At 40.9% G+C, this 22,871-nt stretch overlaps 1 protein-coding gene across 2 annotated transcripts in view; it reads left to right on the top strand.

Moving 5' to 3' along the window:
- Positions 1-1,321: 1,321 nt before the first annotated feature.
- The window catches only part of kcnh5b (potassium voltage-gated channel, subfamily H (eag-related), member 5b), a 36,617-nt gene continuing 15,067 nt past the window's right edge, over positions 1,322-22,871 (top strand). For both annotated transcript variants that reach the window (XM_030772625.1, XM_030772624.1), the window contains exons 1-7: positions 1,322-1,518; positions 2,168-2,291; positions 4,134-4,240; positions 4,549-4,677; positions 9,938-10,056; positions 12,590-12,982; positions 17,897-18,326. In XM_030772625.1, the coding sequence (XP_030628485.1) occupies positions 1,446-1,518; positions 2,168-2,291; positions 4,134-4,240; positions 4,549-4,677; positions 9,938-10,056; positions 12,590-12,982; positions 17,897-18,326 (1,375 nt within the window). In that variant the 5' untranslated portion in view covers positions 1,322-1,445. The remainder of the gene's footprint in view (positions 1,519-2,167; positions 2,292-4,133; positions 4,241-4,548; positions 4,678-9,937; positions 10,057-12,589; positions 12,983-17,896; positions 18,327-22,871) is intronic.

Genomic DNA, 22,871 nt, shown 5'->3' with positions numbered 1-22,871 from the left:
TGCATTGTCCTTAGATAAGGTCTCCATTCTTTTGTTAACAGACGATATGTATGACCAGTAACGTTGTTTGTTAATTATTATTATTATTATTATTATTGTTATGTGCTGGCTGATTTCTTGTAAACTCCAACCAAGCAAGTCTAGGATGAGGAACGCTCTTCTCTCATGCATTTTTCAAAGCATTTTTAAAGCATTTTTCAAACCTACTTTGTCTTATAAAAGTATAGGTCTACAAGTCTGTACCATTAAAAGAAAAGGTAAGGACCGGATGGCTCTAGGGAGTTTCACTCAAGTTATGGCTGTCCACACAAAAGAGTCATTGCTAAACCACAGTTTTACCCCAACCCCAAAATCTGACTTTAATTTTTTATCATCTGCAAAGCCTATACTTTACTTTGGAACATACTTTCATTTTCTCAAAATATGCAGAAAACGTGGTGATAGGGCATGTGACCAACTGATCTGTCATTAACTTCAACAGCTAGCGTAGTTCATGATGAGACAGTAGAGAGACTGCTGGTAGGCGGTACACTACAAAGATGAAAGCCAAAGAAAAAGACAGCAGAACAAATGAAGCGTGGACGCTTAAGTGGGCATGTCAGCGTTTTATTTTAGGAACAGAAGTGGGTGGACCTGACATGCAGCAGGCATCACATTTCATTTTCATTGAGAAAAACACAAGGGGACTGGTATGAGAAGAGAGGCTTTTGGTGAGAGTAACCGGAGGCTGGACACTGCTGAGGTGTTTGATAATATCAGATGCACAGATTCTCATCTGATCATGAACAGCCTATTTCGAGTTAGAATTTTTAAGTTATCATTTTTGAAACAATGACTAAAAAAGTAGTATTTCTATGCCAGCAAACTCAAACTTTACTTCAAATCCCTCGAAGAGCAAAACACTTGCCTTCTTCTAGACCATTGGTAAATAGAGGGAACTTCGAAAACGTTAAGGTAACCAATGTCAAATCTTACCAGATTTGCAGTTTGACTAAAGAATTCATCGCTGCTGTATCCTCTTGTAAAGCTTACTCATAAAGTGATCAGTATCTTAGTTTCTTATGAAGCCCGTGTAATTATATTATTTGCTACAGTAAGCACTGGAGTAAACAAGAGAAAACAGAAAATCTGAGTACATCCTCGTAAATACGTGGGAGTAAAGACACGTGTGATCACTCGACGCGTCTCGCTTTTGCGCTGGTGATTCCTTGTGGGCCCGGACTGCCCCGCTGCAACTATGCGCATGCGTAACGGGTCTCTCCACAACCGCAGTTCCCCCAAGTCTTTAAGCGCGGGTAGCGTTGAGAGCTCCTTCCAGCGAGCGACGTTACCATGAACCTCTTCCTCGCGCTAGCAGAGGATCCCGCCGACTGTGCCCACCTCAAGAGAGCAGCACGCGACCAGCAGCCCGTAAGCCCAAGAGTCACCGCTCCGCCGCACGCACCATGCCCGGGGGAAAGAGAGGGCTTGTGGCGCCACAGAATACTTTCTTGGAAAATATCGTCAGACGCTCAAGTGGTAAGACGCGTATTAATATTCTTATACCGATTAGTCAAAACTATTTTTTTTCATGTCTTGATTTATCATGCGCTCGCGTTCCATATGAGGTGAACACACAAAGTTCGCACTAGGGAACAGTATGTTTTCATGGATGTACTGGTCACTACGTATCTGAAAATAATACATTCGGTAGCACGGTGCGTAAGAAAAGATACCATCAAGAAAGTTCACTTTTTAAGTTACTTTCCCCCCGAATTTTGTTATTAAGATTAATTTATTTATTTACTCGCAAGCGTCCGGATTTAATTACATAAACAATTGAATGTAGTCAAAGAAAAAAAGATGTGGCATGCATTGTACTATTCAGTTAAATAGTGGCATACCATCACCCTGTTGATGAGGGTTTGTGGTATATACTACACGTCCCACGTCCAAGAGCTTGTCACCACAAAAGGATGCAGCGCGCGAGGAGCACGCGGAATTTCACGGAGTTTCACCTTGATTAATAAACTAAGGACATTTACACGAAAATGTTTTCCGGGAAAAAAATCTTGTCATTTGTATGAAATAAGGGGAAATTCAGTTTCAGTCCAGTATTAGAGGAACAGAAGGGAATCTGGTGGTATACGGTTGTTGATGTTGTTAAGTTTGCTGTATACCCACACAGAAACGAGTTTCTTGCTTGGGAACGCGCAGATTGTGGAATGGCCGGTGGTGTACAGTAACGATGGCTTCTGCAAGCTCTCCGGATACCACAGAGCAGAGGTCATGCAGAAAAGCAGCACTTGCAGGTACAAAGCACCAGTTTGTCTCTTTACCTGTGCCACCTTGGAGATTATTAACGTTGCCACAAATACAAAAATAAATAAATATAAATAGATGTACTAGCATTCTGGGACATATTGCTACTCAGAGGTCAATATGTTTTGACCTTTTAGGTATTATATTGATCTGTGAAAGTGAGAGTGTATTCCTGTAACAACAGATACTTTTATAGATTCTATTCTAAATCGCGTGTTAATTTAATTTGTTAATATCCAGATATCAGAGATTTTTAACAACACAAGAATGCATGGTTCAACTCAAGCATTTCCTCTTATGCAAAATATCACTAACTGATGTGCCCAGTGTAAGGTACAATGTAACGGTAGGTTTGTTTGCTTTTGGAGTAACTCTATTTCATATGTGGTGTTTGGATACCTTCACTGGCAGTCAGGTTAAGATAGTTAAGTCTTCATAGACAAATTCCAATGACCTCCATATGTGTTTTCCTATCAGGATTGCATCACAAACCACAGTTGTGTGGCTGTTTACTCTGTCTGTTGGTGTCAACGGGTCCCTGCTGCTGGGGGACAAAGGTTTATATGGACCCCAATGCTGTTGCCATGGAGAGGGGGAACATTCTAGTTATGTGTCCATCCGGGCCTTTTCCGTTCTGAGTAACATAATGAATACTATGTCACCAAAAATTACTCCTCATGAAGCTATATCAGATTCTTTTTTTTTTTGACAGTTGAACTGAAGAAAATGTATTGGAGTTGTTGGTACTGTTTTATGGCATGTATCTCAGAACATAGCTTTAGTGTTTTGATTTTCATATTTTAAGGCTTGTAAGTCAAGCTTTGAGGAAGTACACCAGTCTGCTGAAACCTGCCAACACTGAAAGTGAACATCCCAGGGTGTTTTACCATGTTATGACGATAATGGACTTCTCCACGTTTAACTGCCTGACTAGGTCAAGGGGAGTCGTCGTTTCTGACTTTTCCAGTATGTGGAATTTTACATTAACACATCCATTCCATTTTTTTATTCATTTCCACCTCATTTGCTGATGCATTCAGCAGTGGAGTCTGACAGATTGAGTAATGATGACTGAAGAGTCAGGCTTGAGGTTTTGGTTGAGGAATAGATATGACAGGGAAAGTCAGAATTGAGGGATGAAAATGAGCATAGACGGGAAAGAGAAATGATTTACAATAAGTACATCATATTAAGTCTAGAAATTTATTTGAAGCTGAAAATATGACATTGCACCTTCAGAAATAAAAGAGGTTTATTTGTCAGATATCTGCATGCCTCTGTGATATTCAGACACCACAGTTATGAAACTCAATGTTTTTTTTTGGTGCTTTTCTCTTAAGACCAACCAACATTTGTCCATCAAGTTAAGTTAACGTTATTTCATAGTAATAGCCCCCATGGTGACTTGTTATCTTCACCACAGGACATGCACTGATAGCTGTGTTAGATGCTTTGGCTTGGATTCTAAAAACTGTGTGTTTAAAGACATTAATTCTCTCCTCTGTATGGATGACCTTTGTGTAGGCAGCAAATAAGGCAGGCTTTAACTGGTCACAGTGTTCTCCACATGAGTCAAAACAGTCATTATGAATTCTGGAATGCTCTCTCGTTGTTGCTCTCTTCTAATCTCTGCTAAGGTGCTTGAGTCACCTTTTGTTCTAATGTCTGTGAACATTTCTCTGCACTTCTCTGTCTTTCTAAATCCCTCAGTGTTTCCCTCACACAGACTCACACAAACATACACACTCTAACACACACACACACACACACACACACACACTCTGCCTGCTTGCTCTAGTTCTCATTTATAATTTCTCTTTCCCTCTCTTTAGTTTCATGTATGGGGAACTAACAGATAAAAAGACCATCGATAAAGTGCGACAAACATTTGACAGCTATGAGTCCAACTCCTTTGAACTGCTGCTGTACAAAAAGAACAGTGAGTATACACTTTATTGCGACTGCAGTGAGACGTCATTGACATACACACACTAACACACAAACACACAAATACACGTGTGCACACACACTCGCGCACACACACACACACATGCGCGCGCAAGCACACACAAAGCAACACATACACACACACACACACACACATGTGGGCACACACAGCAACGGCAACTTTAATCAGGCCCTTGGCTGAAGAAAGACTGCCCTAACATGTGAAATAATTCCCATTCATTTCTCTCTCTCTCTCTCTCTGTCTGTTTGTCTCTCTCTCTCTGACGTTTCGTCTGACAGGAACTCCTGTGTGGTTCTATATGCAGATTGCGCCCATCCGTAATGAGAATGACAGGGTGGTTCTGTTCCTCTGCACCTTTAAAGACATCACCGTCTTCAAACAGCCCATCGAGGATGACAGTACCCGGGGTAGGTCCGGGAGGGGCGTGGGCACATGGTTACAGGGATCTGAGGGGTTTAACATGGTTAAAAGGATCTGCGCTGGAGTGGAGGGTGAGCTAGAACAAGAGCCCCTTCCCCTCGTCCTGTCCATTAGTTATTCACTGATTATCAACAAGACCTGCTCACCAGGCTGACACAAATAGGTCATTAGTGTTCAGCTTAAAACAACTCTCATCTGTAGCTTCCTTTGTAATTTTGTGTACCGACTGAAATGTTTGACTGCTTTTCAAAGTGTTGTTTCTTTTATTTTGTCTACTTCTGGTTGAACTTCCATACAGTCTCAGACATGACCGACTGGTGTGTATTGTCTGAGACCATAACAGAACGGAGCTGTCGCGGTGACATCACAGCTTGTGGTGCTGTCTGTTTATCTGTTTGTCATCAGTAATCTTACTTCTCAGAGTAACACTGAACCAATATGAGTTTTTAGTGTTCACATCAGTCAGTAGACAGTCAGTAGTACCTGTCTAAAATCATTATGGGCAAATCTATAAAGAAAAAAGTAAAAATTATTTGTTAAATTGTTGGTGAAATTCTTCAGCTTTCACTTTTGTTTTTATGCCTTGTAGATTTTGTTAGTTCACCACATCATGTAGTTTAAAGATCTGTGGATGGCGTGTGTGGTTTTAGCGTTGTGCTCTCTGTGTTTGATTGGGCTGCGTGTACATGTGAGATGTCAGCTCTGGCTGATTTGGGGTTGTACTGTTAAGCTAAAGCACAGGGATCCTTGTCTTACCCTCATGACTCTGCAGGTTTTGTTCTTTGAGGGCTTCTGGCACAAGGTGCTCAGTGCACAGTGAGAGAGAGTGAGAGAGGGAGAGAGAGAGAGAGAGAGGGAGAAAACCAGGGGGTTTGATAGCTTTTTTAATTGCATGGTCTCATGCTCCTCTATGACTGTTCAGCTGTGTGTTATTGTGGTCCATTGTGAAGCTGCATTAGATTGTATGTGTGTCTGGTAGAGAGGTCCTTTTGCCCACTTACACTGTAGAAACGTCAGACCCCTGTCACTGAAAGCATTAGTGCCCAAGGCAATAAAAGTCATCCAAGAGCCCTCTCTTTCACTGTGTGTATTTGCCTATCTTTGTGCTTTGGATGTTTGTGTACCGTTTGCTCTCAGAGTATTTTCCTTATCGAGATTTATATTTTATATTGCACTTGACAAAATGCTCTTAAAGCATTGTACAGGCTTTCTCTCTTTGAACACAGGAGCATGGTAACAGAATGACCAGCCCTTTGCTGTCTTAGGTCCACAGCACACACATACAGGACATTTACACATACATGCACTCTTTAAGCTGCCCATCTTAACCAGAGTGTCTTATGTTTTCTCTCTGTGGGAGAGGTAAGACACCCTGGGGCAGAAATCAGCTTTATTTTGTCAGTGTTCAGGGCACATCAGCACAGATCCATCATTCAGGAATCATTCTGCTCCAGTCCTCCAGTTGCTGGGCTCTTTCCCTTTTGCCCACACACCATTACAGGCACTCCACTGCCTCACCATAGGAACATGGAGAGTACACAGCCTGGTTTTTGGCTGCTGGAGCAGGTTTCTTATTGGTGACAACAGTAGAGGCCAAAGCCTTTACGGAGCATGGTATGAGGTGCCCAGGACAAGTGGGAGAAATATGGTAGAATAGAGAGGATGTTAGATAGAGGTAGAATAGAGAGGATTTTAGATAGAGGTAGAATAGAGAGGATGTTAGATAGAGGTAGAATAGAGAGGATGTTAGATAGAGGTAGAATAGAGAGGATGTTAGATAGAGGTAGAATAGAGAGGATGTTAGATAGAGGTAGAATAGAGAGGATGTTAGATAGAGGTAGAGCAGAGAGGATTTTAGATAGAGGTAGAATAGAGAGGATTTTAAATAGAGGTAGAATAGAGAGGATGTTAGATAGAGGTAGAATAGAGAGGATGTTAGATAGAGGTAGAATAGAGAGGATGTTAGATAGAGGTAGAATAGAGAGGATGTTAGATAGAGGTAGAATAGAGAGGATGTTAGATAGAGGTAGAATAGAGAGGATTTTAGATAGAGGTAGAATAGAGAGGATGTTAGATAGAGGTAGAATAGAGAGGATGTTAGATAGAGGTAGAATAGAGAGGATGTTAGATAGAGGTAGAATAGAGAGGATTTTAGATAGAGGTAGAATAGAGAGGATTTTAGATAGAGGTAGAATAGAGAGGATGTTAGATAGAGGTAGAGCAGAGAGGATTTTAGATAGAGGTAGAATAGAGAGGATGTTAGATAGAGGTAGAGCAGAGAGGATTTTAGATAGAGGTAGAATAGAGAGGATTTTAGATAGAGGTAGAGCAGAGAGGATTTTAGATAGAGGTAGAATAGAGAGGATGTTAGATAGAGGTAGAATAGAGAGGATGTTAGATAGAGGTAGAGCAGAGAGGATTTTAGATAGAGGTAGAATAGAGAGGATGTTAGATAGAGGTAGAATAGAGAGTATTTTAGATAGAGGTAGAATAGAGAGGATGTTAGATAGAGGTAGAATAGAGAGTATTTTAGATAGAGGTAGAATAGAGAGGATTTTAAAGGTGCCAGAGGCACTGCTAATCTCATTACGTTTTATGGGAACTTATTGTTGCCATTTGTTTTGATGTTAAACTCTGAGACAAATTTTGCACCTGCAATTCTAAACTTTGAATGATAGTCTAGAAGCTTTGAATGATAGTATATAGGCTTGTCAACTCAGCTAAGGGAGAAATGATTACTACCCCCGCCCCCACCCCCAACCTGAAAAAGAAAAAAATTACACGGTGTGACTAAGTAATCAAAACAGATATCCTTTTTGAAAGTGAAATTCATATTTTGTCGATTTTGTGAGGCAGTAATATACAGAGCACAATAATTGTTTCATGTAATTGTTTTGCTCCCTCATATGTGTAGTATTACTTATTTTGGACATCTGGCGGAGTAAGCCATAAAAACCTTCTGCTGCTGTGGTTAGATTTGTCTTATCAGTTGGAGTCTAAATAATGGGAATTTCTGTTTGCATAAACTGTAGATTTAGTTGTTTCACAAATAAAATGTAATGTTAAATGTGGCTCACTGCTCAGTTTAGACGTCACACACTATAGTCTCGTTGTCAAGAATCTTACATAAATCACATGTGGGTTAGACACATGGTAGGGGGAGAAAGCGCTGGAATACTTTGTGCAAATAAACCTCATCCGTCCACACAGTGCTAGTTATTTGAAAAGTCAGTGCTTTTCATTATTTTTGAGGCTGGTAAAACTTGAAAATATTGTGTGAGAAATATTTGTGATGTACTTTGAAAGTTCATGTTGTCCCAGCTTTAATCTCCGCCCATTCCTAGTGGCTTCATTGCCTTGATTATTTATTTATTGAATCAGTAACTCCAATCTGGCCTCCGCCCAGCTGGAAATCCAGTCCCTCTCCTTTTTACCCTCTAACTTCTCTCCTTAAGCCCGCAAAAGAAAAGATTTCTTCTCCTTTAATCATTCATGAGAGGAGAAGGCATCAAAGCAGAGCTCTCTTTTCAGCTGCCCGTGTGGACCGTGGACTCACTGCATTCCTGGACGTGGCACTGAAAGTGCTGACACAGGGGCAGAGGAAACCCTGAAATTTTTCAAGACCTCTCACACCAACGCTGAGCAGAAATTCAAAGGGTTTTTTTTTTTTTTTTTGCCATGGTGTTTGACTAAATTCTGGTAGAAGTATTAATGAGGTGAAAAGTGGAAAAACTGGAGTTGAGCTTTTTTTTGGGAGGTTTATTGTTAGACAGTAACACTAAATTAAACTGAAGACACAAACAAAACTCAGATAGTGAAGGTTTAATGCTCACATTTGTATTCGTAGTAGGAGCCAACTTTGAAAAGGCTGATTCATCCCATCAGTAGACTCATACAGTCTTTAACTCTTATTTCACCATAATCTAAAGACAATCACTCTGATCAGTGTTGTACAGCTTTAGATTAAAGGTTTGTTGGGGGGGGGGGGGGGGGGGGCGCGATGTTGAATCATAGAAATAAAGCATAAAGCAGTTATAATAATTCATTAGTGACATGTTGTTAGTCGGATCAGTTAGTCAACAGTGACATGATGGGTTCCTCAACAGCTTGTTAGATCAAGTCATTAATAATGTGTACTGCCTATTTCACTGATATTTCAGTGTGACTCTCTCGAGTAAACAGTTTATTAGTATTTATTACAACAAAAACAACAACCACTGGACACCAGTGTACACACTTCAGGAAGACACCTAAGGAAATTAAACGTAGAATGTGGATTGAAGGCTCCTACACCGGTGTGGTTTCTGTGTGCATGAGGCAATGACTTCCATCATGCTTATGATGATGTCATAATACTGGGATGGCCCAGCCACACCGACTTCGTTTGAGCTACCGTGACTAGAGGAAGAGACTCTGACACAGGTGACGTCTAAAGGGGTTAAGGTGATGTCGTACTGAAGGGTGTGACTGTCCAGTGTCACGTTTGGTTCACAAAATGGTTTGGTGGGCATGAGAAGAAACGTGAACCAGTGAACGCAGTTCTGACTCTGAAGTCCAGTTAGTAGTCATATGCACATTCATCTCTCCTGATTTGTGGGTAAAGGGAGGTTGCAGAAGCCATAGCAGCCGTGAGTCAGTCAGCCCTGCTGTTAGTCAGGTGGCAATGCTCTCACAGTCTGCAGATCCAAACCCAGTTAAACATTTATGGGAAAATCTGACTCCAGATTTTACCAACATCAGCAAAACACAAAATTATGGAATTTTGTGTAGAAGGTCCAGTCACATCAGTCCAGTGTTTTATACATTTGCATGACAATCTATGCCAGCTTGCCCTGAGGTTTTCTTGGTGGCTTGTTTTTACCTAAAGATCTTTTAGGTCACTGTACATTGATGTTTCTTTCATCTCGGCAATTACCTTTATGATCCCACATGTTTCAGAATCACCACACCCAGTCTACACAATGGGCCACTCCTCTTGACACAAGTGAAGCTTGTTACGTGGCCAAAAAGAATCTTGAAAAGTTCTCAGTTTATGTAATCTGCTTGCAGTCCCAGAGCGGAAATTAATTTGTGTGTAGTAACAAATATATGGTCATTACTTTTTTCTGTACACATAGTTATGTTGATGTTGGAAGTTAAATCTCACAGAAGTAGCTGGAGTGGCTTTGGGTGTGATCTTTACAAGCCTTGCTTGTGTGTCCATTAAATGATGCCCTGTGCTCAGTGGTATTTGTGTGTCTCTGGCAGGCTGGACTAAGTTTGCCCGTCTGACCCGGGCTTTGACCAGCAGCAGGACCACCCTGCAGCAGCTCACACCCCTGAACAAAACAGATGTCACCTCACACAAGCCCTCCAGACTGGCAGAGGTGAGTATGCACACACACACACACACACAGACACACACACGCACACACACACACACACACACACACACACACACACACACAGACACACACACATACACACACACGCACACACAGGACTTGGTGTAAAGCTGATCTGAATGTAAATGATTGATCCCACGAGTGTACAAGTACTGTATGACCTAGCCCTGTTCCACACACACACACACACAGACACACACAACCACACACACACACACACACACACACACACACACACACACACTAAGGTCAAACACAAACTTCTACAGTACAAACAGAGGACAACGGCGTAACAGAATCTCTGTTTGCTGTAAACTCTGTCTCACTGTCTCTGCCTCTGTCTTTATCTCTCTCTCTCTCTCTCTCTCTCTCTCTCACACACACACACTCACACCCAGACACACACACACACACACAGCCTTACAAACTTCCATGGAACTCTGCAGTGTACAGCCCAATCCTCCCAGCAGCTTTGACAACAGCATTAATGTTTCACTCTGCTTTGAGAACTGTGTGTATATGAGTGTGTGTATGTGTGTGTGTGTGTCTATGTGTGTCTGTGTGTGTGTGAGTATGTTGGTCTGATGGTTTGGCTTGATGGAGCTTTCTCTCTTTCTCTATTTCTTTCTCTCTTTTGAATGGTTCTGATAGATCAAGGTATTGTATAGGGCAGAGATTAAAGTCTTGTGCTTCCTGCAACTCATTATTCCTCAGCCAAACTTTTTCCCCCATTTGTTTTTCTTTGGCCCTCTTACAATACGAAATTCTTGTGGATGATTTTTTACACTGAACATTAAACAGATTCACATCGACCAGAAACTGTGAAAAGTAAACACAGTGGTAGAGAAAGTACATCAGTGAATGTTAGTATCAGTAGAGAGAGGGAGCTAGAGAGAGAGAGAGAGAGAGAGAGAGAGAGAGAGAGAAACAGAAAGAGAGAATACTTAAGGGAGTATGTAGACTCTGGAGTGAGTTGATGCTCTCCGGCTGGTTGTTTGTGATATTATGACTGTTAACTGCAGTCATTTAAAAGGCCTGTTGTACGCTCTCTGTCCTGTGTGTGAGGTACTGGGCCATTCCGAGGTCCATTTACAGCTCACAGAGAGATCATAGTGTGTCCATGTCTGTGTGTAAGGGAAGAATGATTGAGATGTGTAGAGTTTGATGGTATTTAATTGTATGTGTGTATGCATTTGTGCAGAGACAGATATCTGTGTGTGTGTGTTTGTATGTGTGTGTGCATGTTTAGAAGGGTGACTGTAAACTGTACGGTGTTTGGAGTACTGATGAAGGAATAAACATTTGATAGAAGACTATTTTTTGAAAGCCAAATCATTTCTTTTTAAATGGTTGAGTTGATCTGACATGGATCTCTTAAAGCGTGCAGGTTTTAGCTGCCTCTCTGAGCCTGCCTCTCAGATGTTCCAGGTCCCAGGAGCTTAAAAGCAGAAATCTGACTCCCTGCTGTCTCTTTATTTGACTTCTGGGACAGAAGGGAGACTGTCATTTAGAGGGCGTGGCCTGGATTGTCATCTGATAAATGTTCTACTGTACACTCAGGTGCTAGATCATTAAGAACTTTAAAAATAAGCAAAAGAACAGGTTAAATAGCTTGGAAAAAAATACAGGATTCTCCAAAAATACACCATCTCAAAAAACACACCTTCTCAAAAAGCACACCCTCTTGCAGCCAGTACAGGAGGTCTGTGAATAGTCTCTTTTTCGTTCTGGTTGACACTGATGCTGTGTTGTGCATGTGCTGTAATCCATCAGTAAATGCCTTTTTGTGAGTTCACTGTGGAGAACATTATAATAGTCAAGGCTGCTGGTACCAATTCCATGTGTCAGCCTACACAGTTTCTTCTGAATTATGGATTTGTTTTGCAGAGCTGGATATCATTGGTTTGGTCTGAAGTTTGTTTTATTGCCAATGACTGAAATCTCCATCTTTTCTTCATTTAGTTCTAGGGATTTATTTCAGTATTTTTAGGTCATTAAATGTTCAGGATCTAACTGTTGCAACTCTTACCAGTAAGACATCTTCATAAAGAAAGCCAGACATCAAAACCGTATCAGTTTCATAAACATAGGTATGTTTCAGTCAACCTTCTTAGCTAATCTATGTGATTTTAGCAGAAATCAAGATTGCAGTATTCACGGCAAGAGCAAATTTTATAAAAATACAAATTTTATTGAATGTGGATTTATATAGACATATTTTGCTTCCATAATTATTTAAATTGTAAGTCATGGAATCTGAATAATGTATGTACAATTTTGAGTTGTTGAATGTATTAAATATGAATTCTATTGTTCTAAATTCATATTGTAAAAACTCCTTTCCACAAATGCTCTGAGGGCACATATAGTTACAAAAAGTGTAACTGATTCAATATCTTACTTTTCATATCTTTCTTCATCTTCCCTGTCTTTCGTTTATGTTGTTGCTCACCTTACTCAAACTCCTTGTCTTCCTCTTGTCTTTCCCTCCGTCCCTCCTCTGTTTGGTCCCCAGGTTCTGCAGCTGGGCTCAGATATCCTCCCCCAGTATAAACAAGAGGCCCCTAAGACCCCACCCCACATCATCCTTCACTACTGCACCTTTAAGACCACCTGGGACTGGGTGATTCTCATCCTCACCTTCTACACTGCCATCATGGTACCCTACAATGTGTCCTTCAAAACCAAGCAAAACAACGTCACGTGGCTGGTTCTGGACAGCGTGGTTGACGTCATCTTCCTCGTGGACATTGTGCTGAACTTCCACACCACGTTTGTGGGGCCTGGTGGTGAGGTTATCTCTGATCCCAAACTCATACGAATGAACTACCTGAAAACCTGGTTCGTCATCGACCTGCTCTCCTGTCTGCCCTACGACATCATCAACGCCTTCGAGAATGTGGATGAGGTAAGTGTGTAGAGGGGGGTGGGAGCAGGCAGTGCTTTATATGGGGTTGTTTGTCATTTGAATTGTGGATTTCTGAACATACAGGCATCTCCTTACTGAACTGAGCCTCTCAGTCTCTCAGGAACTGTTTCAGCAGACAGGATGATGAGCTGGATTCTTCACTATGACTGATTATTGATTATTAAAGCACTTGTGTCATATGGTCACATCTCTTAACTGCCCGTCACTTGTATCATATGGTCAGAAGTCATAACTATACATCAGCGGAAAACTAAACACCAGCGGAAAAGACCAGCTGAGATGACCCACATCTGGCAAACTGGACAGAAACCAAAGGATAGCAGTGGTATAAGTGATAGATATGCCAGGGGATACCAGTAAGCTTACTAGATATTGCCTAACTGGGCAAACCCCTGGAGCTTTTCTGAATATTTTTGGCCTTTTTTTGACCACTGGATTACATAATTAGTTGAAAGAGCCTTTGTCTTTTCTGTTGCTAGTGGGGCAGGCTTTAGTCAACCAATCAGGCAATTTCCCTTCATTCCTTACCCAAAGAATAGCACACTTTTACTCTCCCAGCTCACAAATGTCTCCATTCTTGCGGTTATTCCACTTCATTGTACATCCTCCAAACATGTAATTGTCAGTTACCTGAAAACTTGAACCTCTGTTCTCCTAAATATGACTGTCATGACCCAAGATCTCGGAAATATTTCCTTCGTTTTTGGAAAAATGATCACCTGTCAAAACCCCAACCAAAAAAAAACGTTTTTGGTGAGCTAAACGCAAGCTATTACTTAATTTCCCATATAATAAAACAAATAAACACACTCAAAGGGGCTGTAATTATAAGCTTTAACACCAGGAAAAAAAAACCCATAAGGTTTAACCAGCCTGAGCTGTCTTCAGAATGGAGAGTTTTTTTTTTCACCAACATACTCTCAGTTTGTGCATTATACCTCTGTCGCATCTTTGCTGTTTTTTTAAACTACTATATTCCCTGATACATGTTTTATATATATGTGCTCAAAGCACTACGGTTTCAAAATGGCAACAAGAAATATACATACTGTATATATGTATATATACAAGAAATATACATATATCTATAATCTATATATATCTATATCTATATCTATATCTATATGTGTGTGTGTGTGTGTGTGTGTGTGTGTGTATTTCTTGTCGCCATTTTGAATCCTGGTAGTTGTTGCTGGTTATGTTAGTTTGGGACCAGTGAGAGGTGATCATGGGTAGCACTACAGAGCATTGTCCCTATGTGCTGTGATGAAGTTGTAAACTGGTGAACCAGAGGTTTCTGGAGGGCACTGGCTGCTCCTCTGCTATGCAGGTCGTTTCCCAGTTAATCAATGATTTGGCTCCACAGTGCAGGAGAGTGGTACTGTTGTTTCCCAGTAGTCTGTCATATACTGGAAGTGATGTGGGTTTTTTAATTTGGGTTAGGTTCATTGGCTCTTTGAGTGATTCATCTCAGTCAGCCTGCAGAAATATGCATTTGTTGATAGGAATAACTTATCTTATGTGTAGTGCGTATTGTCTTGTGATGCAATTGTCTTGTGATGGAAATTTTCATGAATTTACTGATTCAATAAACAGTCCCCATCATTGGCTAAAATAGAGTCAGCAGGAACCTGCTGCTAACACAGGCCTAAGGCGGTAGACTGGGCTGCCAAACACCAAAGCATGCTGCTGCGCGTGTGTGTGCACGTGCGTCTGTGTCTGTGTGTGTGTCTGTGTCTGTGTCTGTGTGTGAACAAAGCAGAATGATTACAGAATGACAATGACATTGGGCATAGTTATATGAATGGTTTTTGGCCGTACTAATTATAGTTTGGTCATAGAGAGGGAGAGAGTGAGAGAGCTGGCAAGGTTTGGTGGAAAAGTAGCCATATTTAAGTTTTAGGAGTGACACTTTGTAAATTGTTGTCTCCATCAGGCATTGGTCAGCCTCTCTCTCTCTCTCTCTCTCTCTCTCTCTCTCTCTCTCTCTGATTTATCCATATTCTCACAGACCGGGTGAATAAAGTAAAAGAAGAAGTACACTTGCTAAAAAAAGTACTATAAGTAGAATTAAAGTATCCCTCCTGAAAAATACTTAAGAGTAAAATAGTCACTCATCTACAGTTTACAAAAACGGTTGTCAGTTTAGCTCAGAGTACTTTTTTTTCAGCAAGAGTACTTCTACTTTATACACCCCTGCTCACAGATTGTGTAATGATTGGAGACTGATAAACAGGTGACAAGAAATCAGTACAATGAAATTCATATTTTCTCAACCTGTAAGCAATTACTTCAGTACCTTCCAGTCTCCTTTTCTCCTTTCTGTTTGTCTCTCCCCCCCTCCTGAGGTTAATTTTGTGTGGAACGGTTCACCAGACACAGAAACAGTTTTACAATTCCCTGCAGTTATCCTGAAACACACACACACACGCACACACACACACACACATCTACCAACACATGAATTCTCACTGGAACTTTACCCTAAGGAATGTTACACACATGCAGGGCCCCAGCTCTGCAGGCCTATACACAGCATGATGTAAGGCTTTCATTTTCCCTGTCTATCCCTGTGTGTATTTGCCAGAGTAACTATTCTCTTAGGTCTGGGCTGAGCTGGAGGAGGAGAAGGGTTCTGTGGTGCCCTCTGATATGCCCCTGCCCCCACCCCCCCACCGCTTCCCCCCATCCCCCCGATTTAACCATCCCAGCTTAATCCAGGGCGACCTTTTGGTAGCATTGGAGCTTTGGTAAACAAGCAGTGAGCCACAGGGGTATACTGTTCTCTTGCACTGTGGGGGCCATTGGAGCACTAGCACTGGCTCTCAGGGGTTTAGTCTTCATACTAGCTCTCATACTCTTCATCATTAACAGGTTGGCTAGTGTGTAAATGTGTTGACTATGGCATGATCGGTTCTGCTATGTGCAAAATACAAAACGAATTAGTGTCCTCAGCATTATTGTACTGCAGCTGTTTCTGTCATATAGATAAATATGACAGATGTATGAGTATGTTTTGGAAGTAACAGAAATCAGTCACTGAATTCCTGAGCATTTTTGCATGCTTAGAGGTTTTATTTCCCTGATCAACTGTTGTTGAAAAATAAATACATATTGAATAAATAAGTCAAATGATTCATTTGTTGGTGATGACTGATAAATACGTTGTCCATTTGGGAGACCAGGGGGGTATTCCAAGTGCGTGGTTTAGTGACTAACCTGGATAAGTTTACTAAGAGTAAGTAGTAAACCTCCTAATAGAAGAGCCCTATGGTTTTATTCTCCTAGCAAAACAAAGTCATAGGGCTCTTGTAGTAGGATGTTTACTACTTACTCTGGGTTAACTTATCCGGGTTAGTCACTAAACCACGTACTTGGAACACCCCCCAGATTCAGTCAACTGGGCCCTGTACTACGAAGCGAGGCAAAGGTAACTTCTGGTTAAATTAACTCAGAGTAAGTAGTAAACCTCCTAATAGAGGAGCCCTATGGCCTCATTCTCCTAGCAAAATAAAGCCATAGGGCTCTTCTATTAGGAGGTTTACTACTTACTCTGAGTTAATTTAACCAGAAATTACTAGGATAAGCCAGTTACCTTGCTTCGCAGTACAGCCATCTGGTTTTGCATCTTGTCAACAAATACTTGACTGAGTCCCGTCACCCATAAAGAATTTAAACCATCTCAGAGTGGCTTTTTTAATACTCTGTGACCAAATACACATGGAACACATGAGAAATCTGCACCAGAGGCTCAGAGCTCAGAAGTGTGTGTAGAATTAAATGATTTTTAATAAACAGTACTTCATTCCTATAGGGCGTTAAGGCAGTAGTAGACAAAGCCTGAGCACTCTTTGACAGTCATCAGGTAAAGACGTTAAACAGCAGACTGGTTTCTTGTTGATGTGCAGTGTACCCATTTGTAGACATTGGTGCTTTTTAATTTGGCCTGTGGTGTCTGTCAGCCTGTTCTAACATCAGTGGATTAAGAGTGTGTGTGTTCCTGGTTTCCTGTCAGAAATGGCCCTGCCCCTCGCCTTTCTTCTCTGTGCTGTAAAATCAATGGTGATAAACAGCAGTTCTGCAGAATCCCCACACACGCCTTGTCTGATATGATAAGAGACCGAAACTGCCTTGTGCAACATAACATTCTCCAAAAACATCCTTGTATTTGTGCTTGAGTATGAAAACATGAGGTGCATAAGAAAAATCTGCATGGGTTTCAGGATTGACTGCCTCTGATTCTGTGCAACCTCACATGTGTTTAATAATGGATGTCATTTGTACTTAAATTATACTGGTATATGTGTATTACAAGTAATGTAAAGACACTGCCAAAATCCTATAAAAGTTAAGGTGAATATAGTATTGGATTAAAAAAAGTATATGAAAAAAGCACAAACAATAAGTAAAGAAAATTTGCAGCTGAGTGCAAAAAATGTAATATACACAGGCATGAAGTGTGATGTGACCAGTTCAGTTCAATTCAATTCAGTTCAGTTCAGTTCAGTTCAATTCAATTCAATTCAATTCAATTCTATTTAATTCAGTTCAGTTCAATTCAGCTGAGTTCAGTTTTATTAGTAAAGTTTTTTAAAATGGACCTTGTATTAAAAACAGTATTTGACTGGTAATTAGTATTTGATTTGTAGTATTGATTTAAAGCTGAGTTGCACAACATTAAAGTCATAAGCTGGTGTTACTGCCAAATTCCAATATACATCAGGTATAAAGATCTTGTTTTTGCCGCTTTAAGGAAATACTCTGAAATTACTCTGAAATTATCTCGTAATTCCTTGATGAGATGAAGTATCTGTCTATTCTCGTTCCCTGCAACCCTGTATGCCCTTGTTAACTGTCTCTCTCTTTCTTTCCTGCTTTCTTCCCCTTTTGCAGGGAATCAGTAGTCTGTTCAGCTCTCTCAAAGTGGTACGCCTGCTGCGTTTGGGGCGTGTGGCCCGCAAACTGGACCACTACCTGGAGTATGGGGCAGCCGTACTGGTTTTACTGGTATGTGTTTTTGGCCTGGTGGCCCACTGGCTCGCTTGCATTTGGTACAGCATCGGAGATTATGAGGTCATTGATGAGCTTACGAACACCATTAAGACCGACAGCTGGCTGTACCAGTTAGCAACCAGCATCGGATCCCCGTACCGGTACAACGTGAGTGGATCTGGTCAGTGGGAGGGCGGGCCAGGCAAACACTCTCTCTACATCACATCACTGTACTTCACCATGACCAGTCTAACCACCATTGGCTTCGGCAACATCGCCCCCACCACGGATGGAGAGAAAATCTTCTCCGTGGCCATGATGATGGTGGGATGTGAGTATATCGTTCTAGTCTTTTTGTTGACATTAATATTTTAGAGATGCTTCAGAGTGCAGGACAGCATTGATGTTGCTGAGACAGTTGCAGTTTCTTAAGGCTGCTGTGTTGTTGTGATTATAAAACACAGTATTGCTTTGCTCTCCTCATTTGACCTGTTCTAGTCTATACTTAAGCGTTTTGTGGTTATATGTTGTTCAGAGAAAAGTTTGACAGGTATTCTTTCCCAGTCTGCTGTGGTCCTCTACTGTCTGGATCCAGTGTTCTTTCTCACTTAACTCACTGTCTGAGTCACGTTCATTCAGGGAGTGCTGACAGAATGCTTGATACTGAGTTTTCAGTGCTCAGTACACTCCGTGACTGACATTCCTTAGCTCCCCCCAAACCCACAGAATGTAGATTAAACAACCCCATACAAAGTGCCTGGCTATTGAGAGAGAGAGAGAGAGAGAGAGAGAGAGAGATAGATAGTATGTATGTGTGTGTGTGCATATGTGTGTATATATATGTGCGTGCGTGTGTGTGTGTGTCACAGATGGGGACTCGAGTTTGTGACTTGGACTCGAGTCGCACTTAAATCGCACACACAGTGACTTGTGACTTAACTTGAGACTCGTCCTCAAAAAGCTTGAGACTCGACCTGGACTCGAGATTTGGGACTTGTGAGCAATCATTGTTTTATGTTTTATTTATTTATTTAGTTATTTTTTGCGCATTAACATTAAGGAAATGTCTGATGAGCTGGATGTCATTCCCTCCCATATTATCAAACGTAACTTTAGGCATGCACATGGCAACAGATGACTGTAAGCTGCAGCAACAACACCGTAACCATGGCAAGCATAACTGAGGCTGCTGTGCCATTTGTGGTAACCTTTGGCTAGAATCCCTTCACACAAGGCCCAAACAAAAGAATGACAAGGTGTGTGGTATCAAAATAAAGGATGTTGGATCGACCACATCTAATTTTATCTGGCACCTAAAAATGCACCCAGATAGGTCAGTTAGTCACTTGGTAATGTCAACGTTAGTGCCTGTGGACAGTTAGCAGGCATGTTAGCTCGGTATCAGCTATCTAACATTAACTTGTTACTAGCTTTGTAGCTAATGTCGGTTAATTTGATTAGAATGGCATTTGTCAAATATTTTGAAAAGATGAGTGAGTGTTTGTTTGCTTGTCACATTTGTTTGCATAGAGTGCTGGCTTTGCCATGACTATAAAAATGGTCTGGTAACTTAATCAACACAGATGAACAACACCATGTATCCTGTGTGTGCAGAACAAAAAATAACAAAAATGTCACAAAATACAGTCTTTAACTTTCATTGTGTGTTTTTTTCATACTGCATTGCAATAGCCTGTTTAAAGTGATCATATACGAAACATCTAATCAGTGCTGTTGCTGTATGCTAATAGATAAAGGAGTGATAAGACAGTACATGCTTTGGATTCCTTAGATATAACCATGCAGTGTTCTTATTAGACCGTACGGCATGCAGCAGATGATAGAATGCTCATTACAACCATGAGAAACTTGAGACTTGACTTGGACTTGCCCCTCAAAGACTTGAGACTTGACTTGGACTCTAGCTCAAAGACTTGTGAGTATCTCTGGTGTGTGTGTTTGCGTGTGTGTGTGTGTGTGTGTGTGTGTGTGTGTGTGTGTGTGTGTGCGTGTGTGCGTGTGAGCTTTAGTGTATCTGAGCATGGCCTTGAATGTTACCTTTGTTTTTGGAGCTGTTATGTGAGCAGCAGTGCACTGCAGAGAGAACAAGGCCAATTCTGGGGTCTCTCTAAAGAATGGCTCATGATGATAGAGGAGATCCACTGGTCAGATTGCTCTTCTCTTCTCTCACTCTGGCTGCTCTGATGGAGCTCAGCTTCCCCCTGTATTGTGACAACAGAAAGGAAGCCCCAGGCCTAGTGCTCTGCCACAGTAAAAGGGAACAATATTTTCGCTCAAGGTTAATTTCCTGTAGGAGGTCTCTTGTCCCTTTGATTGTTTTAGGATGACTGTTGTTTTGTGTATGATAGCCTCTGTGTCATTGTTCTGTTTAATTGTTCTGTCTTTGCTTCTATGAACAGTCAGACATTTTTTAATTGTATGCCAGTGGTGTACATAGATTTAACCTCCCTGGCTCATTTCATATTCTCAAAAACATATGAAAATGCTTTGGAAATTACAGAAAATCTCTCAGCGCTCTAATGTTGCTGTGTGTGTGTATGTGCGTGTGTATGTGTGTGTGCGCGTGTTGGTGTGTTTGCATGTGTGTATGCGTGTTCGCATGTGTGTGCACGTGTGTGTGCGCAAGCGTGTGTGTGTGCATGTGTGTGTGTATGTGTCCCCGTGTGTGTATGCCAGGGGGTATCTGACCGCATACAGGGTTTAGATATAGAGGTATTATGTAACCATGGTTACTGCTTTCACGTACATGTGCTTGTGTCATAGTTACTTTAAATATGTAGTCTTTATTATTCACCAACTCAACTAGTGGAGGTGGTGATTTAATTTCTTGTGGAATGACGTACATGTAGATGCTACAGAGAAAAAGCCCTGATGCTACAGAGAAAAGCCCTGAAACAAATAACAGATATAATTATTTAATACAGGTAGATATGTAGAAGATGTATTTTAATAACTTTTTATTTTTTTTATTTTTTGTCTTTCATGAAAATAAAAAGTAGTACACTGGTTTACTCAAATGTAAATGGTCTGCATCCACAAATTCTCGTCCTGTTACGAGAACAGCACAGAGAGCTGAATGACTGCATATTCATCTGAAATCATTTTCGGCAGCTGCATTTGAGACCATTATTGACTGATTCTCATTGTCCTCCATTCAGGGATGCTCTTGTAGGGATGAGAGTGGGGTGATAAATGTCCGCTCTCACCTTTCCCTCTCTCAGACATTTAAACTCTGTGTATGTGAGGCTCCGAATAACCTCATTTTATGAGGTCTATGCTTCTCTTGTCATTGTATCACACCGTCAAATTTAATTTTTTACAGTGTAAGGGGCTGGAAGAGAGAGTTTGTACACAGACTGTATGCTGGCTTGAGAGAGCCAACGTGACCTGAGAAGTCGTGTTTTGAGGCTTTACAGTGAAGACCATCATTTTTGTGCAAGTTGCAGTTCTGGAAACTAATAGTGTTACTTAAATTGAGGAGGACTGCCGTGGTTTGTCATTATAATAGAAAATTGCCATGCTGTTAATTTGATGTCTTTTGAGTTCATTTTGATGTGGTGTTGTACTGTCTGCAGAGCAATTTGCAAGATGTTTAGTAAATATGATGGGGCATTGTTGAATGGTTACTATGGTAACATTCAAGAATTGAACTCTCCGCATTCTGTACTTTCCACATTCACCTGAAGCAATGGTCCCAAGTACAGAGTCCCTTTGTAATAAATTCGCAGAAAGAATTTCTCTGCATCAAAATATGAGGAAGTCAGTGGAAAGTGAATGAGGCACAAAGGGAAAAAACAGGAAAGGATTTTGCATCTGATTAAAGTATTTTCAGCATGAAAGTTTTATCTTTCACATCACTGAATGAGGAGTCATTGAGGTATGCCATTTTCATTGCTCTTTGTAGCACCACCTATGGGAAATGGTTTACTAACATTAAAAAAAATACACACACACACACATACACACACACACATATATATATGTATGTTTTGAAACATATAAAAAAATTTAAATTTAATGTTTCATTTTCATATTTAAATTTGGTGTTGTGTTTTGAGGTCTGCAATTAACTTGAATTAACTTGGGCTGATAGTAGATCTGGGTATTGTGTTGTTGGCAACTTACTGATATTTGCAAGTGAGCATTCTAATGTTTCTTCTTCTTCTTCTTGACAAACTTGACAGGTGGCATGATTATGTACTATTGAGGTTAATCCTGATGCACAGCAACACCTTGTTTAAGTACTTGTTTCTGAAAACGCAGTAGACATTTCTGTAGACATATTAGTTTTTTTTCAAATCAGTATTGGAATCTGGAATCATTCTAAATACTATAATCATCACTACAGATTCAGGAAGTACCAAGGAACCAATTAATCAAAAGATGTTGGAACTTGGAGGTCATCCTTAAGTCATCCGTTGGACCACAGAGTCATACAACAATCAGATTAGGTTGCGTGTGGTGGTTAGAGGTGTCAGTGCACAGGTAAAAAGGGGCTTTGCTCAACATATCCTCTGAAATGAAGAAGTATGATGAAGAAACAAGGTGAGAGGGAGATAAAAGAGCAAGGCTGCTTCGGGCTGTTAAAATAATTTTTTCTGCACGTACCCCCGCATGTTCTGTACTGGGGCTTTTCTTCACCCGACTACAAACAGGGTGTGATTTGATGACTCAGTCTCAGCACAGGTTGCATTCTGAATCACAGAACTTGAGTGCTGCCTAAACTCATAAAGTTGTCCTCGTTTTCATTCCTCACGGTCCCCTCCGATTTCCACTCTCTTTATTCTCTTTCATACTAGAGGTGAGAATCACTGAAACTCTCACAAGACTATATTGGATTGATGGTTTCCATGGA

Source organism: Chanos chanos, chromosome 4 (genome assembly GCF_902362185.1).
Source record: "Chanos chanos chromosome 4, fChaCha1.1, whole genome shotgun sequence".
Classification (NCBI taxonomy): domain Eukaryota; kingdom Metazoa; phylum Chordata; class Actinopteri; order Gonorynchiformes; family Chanidae; genus Chanos; species Chanos chanos.
The sequence above is the reverse complement of the archived record's forward strand: the minus strand, read 5'-3'. Positions and strand labels throughout refer to the sequence as shown.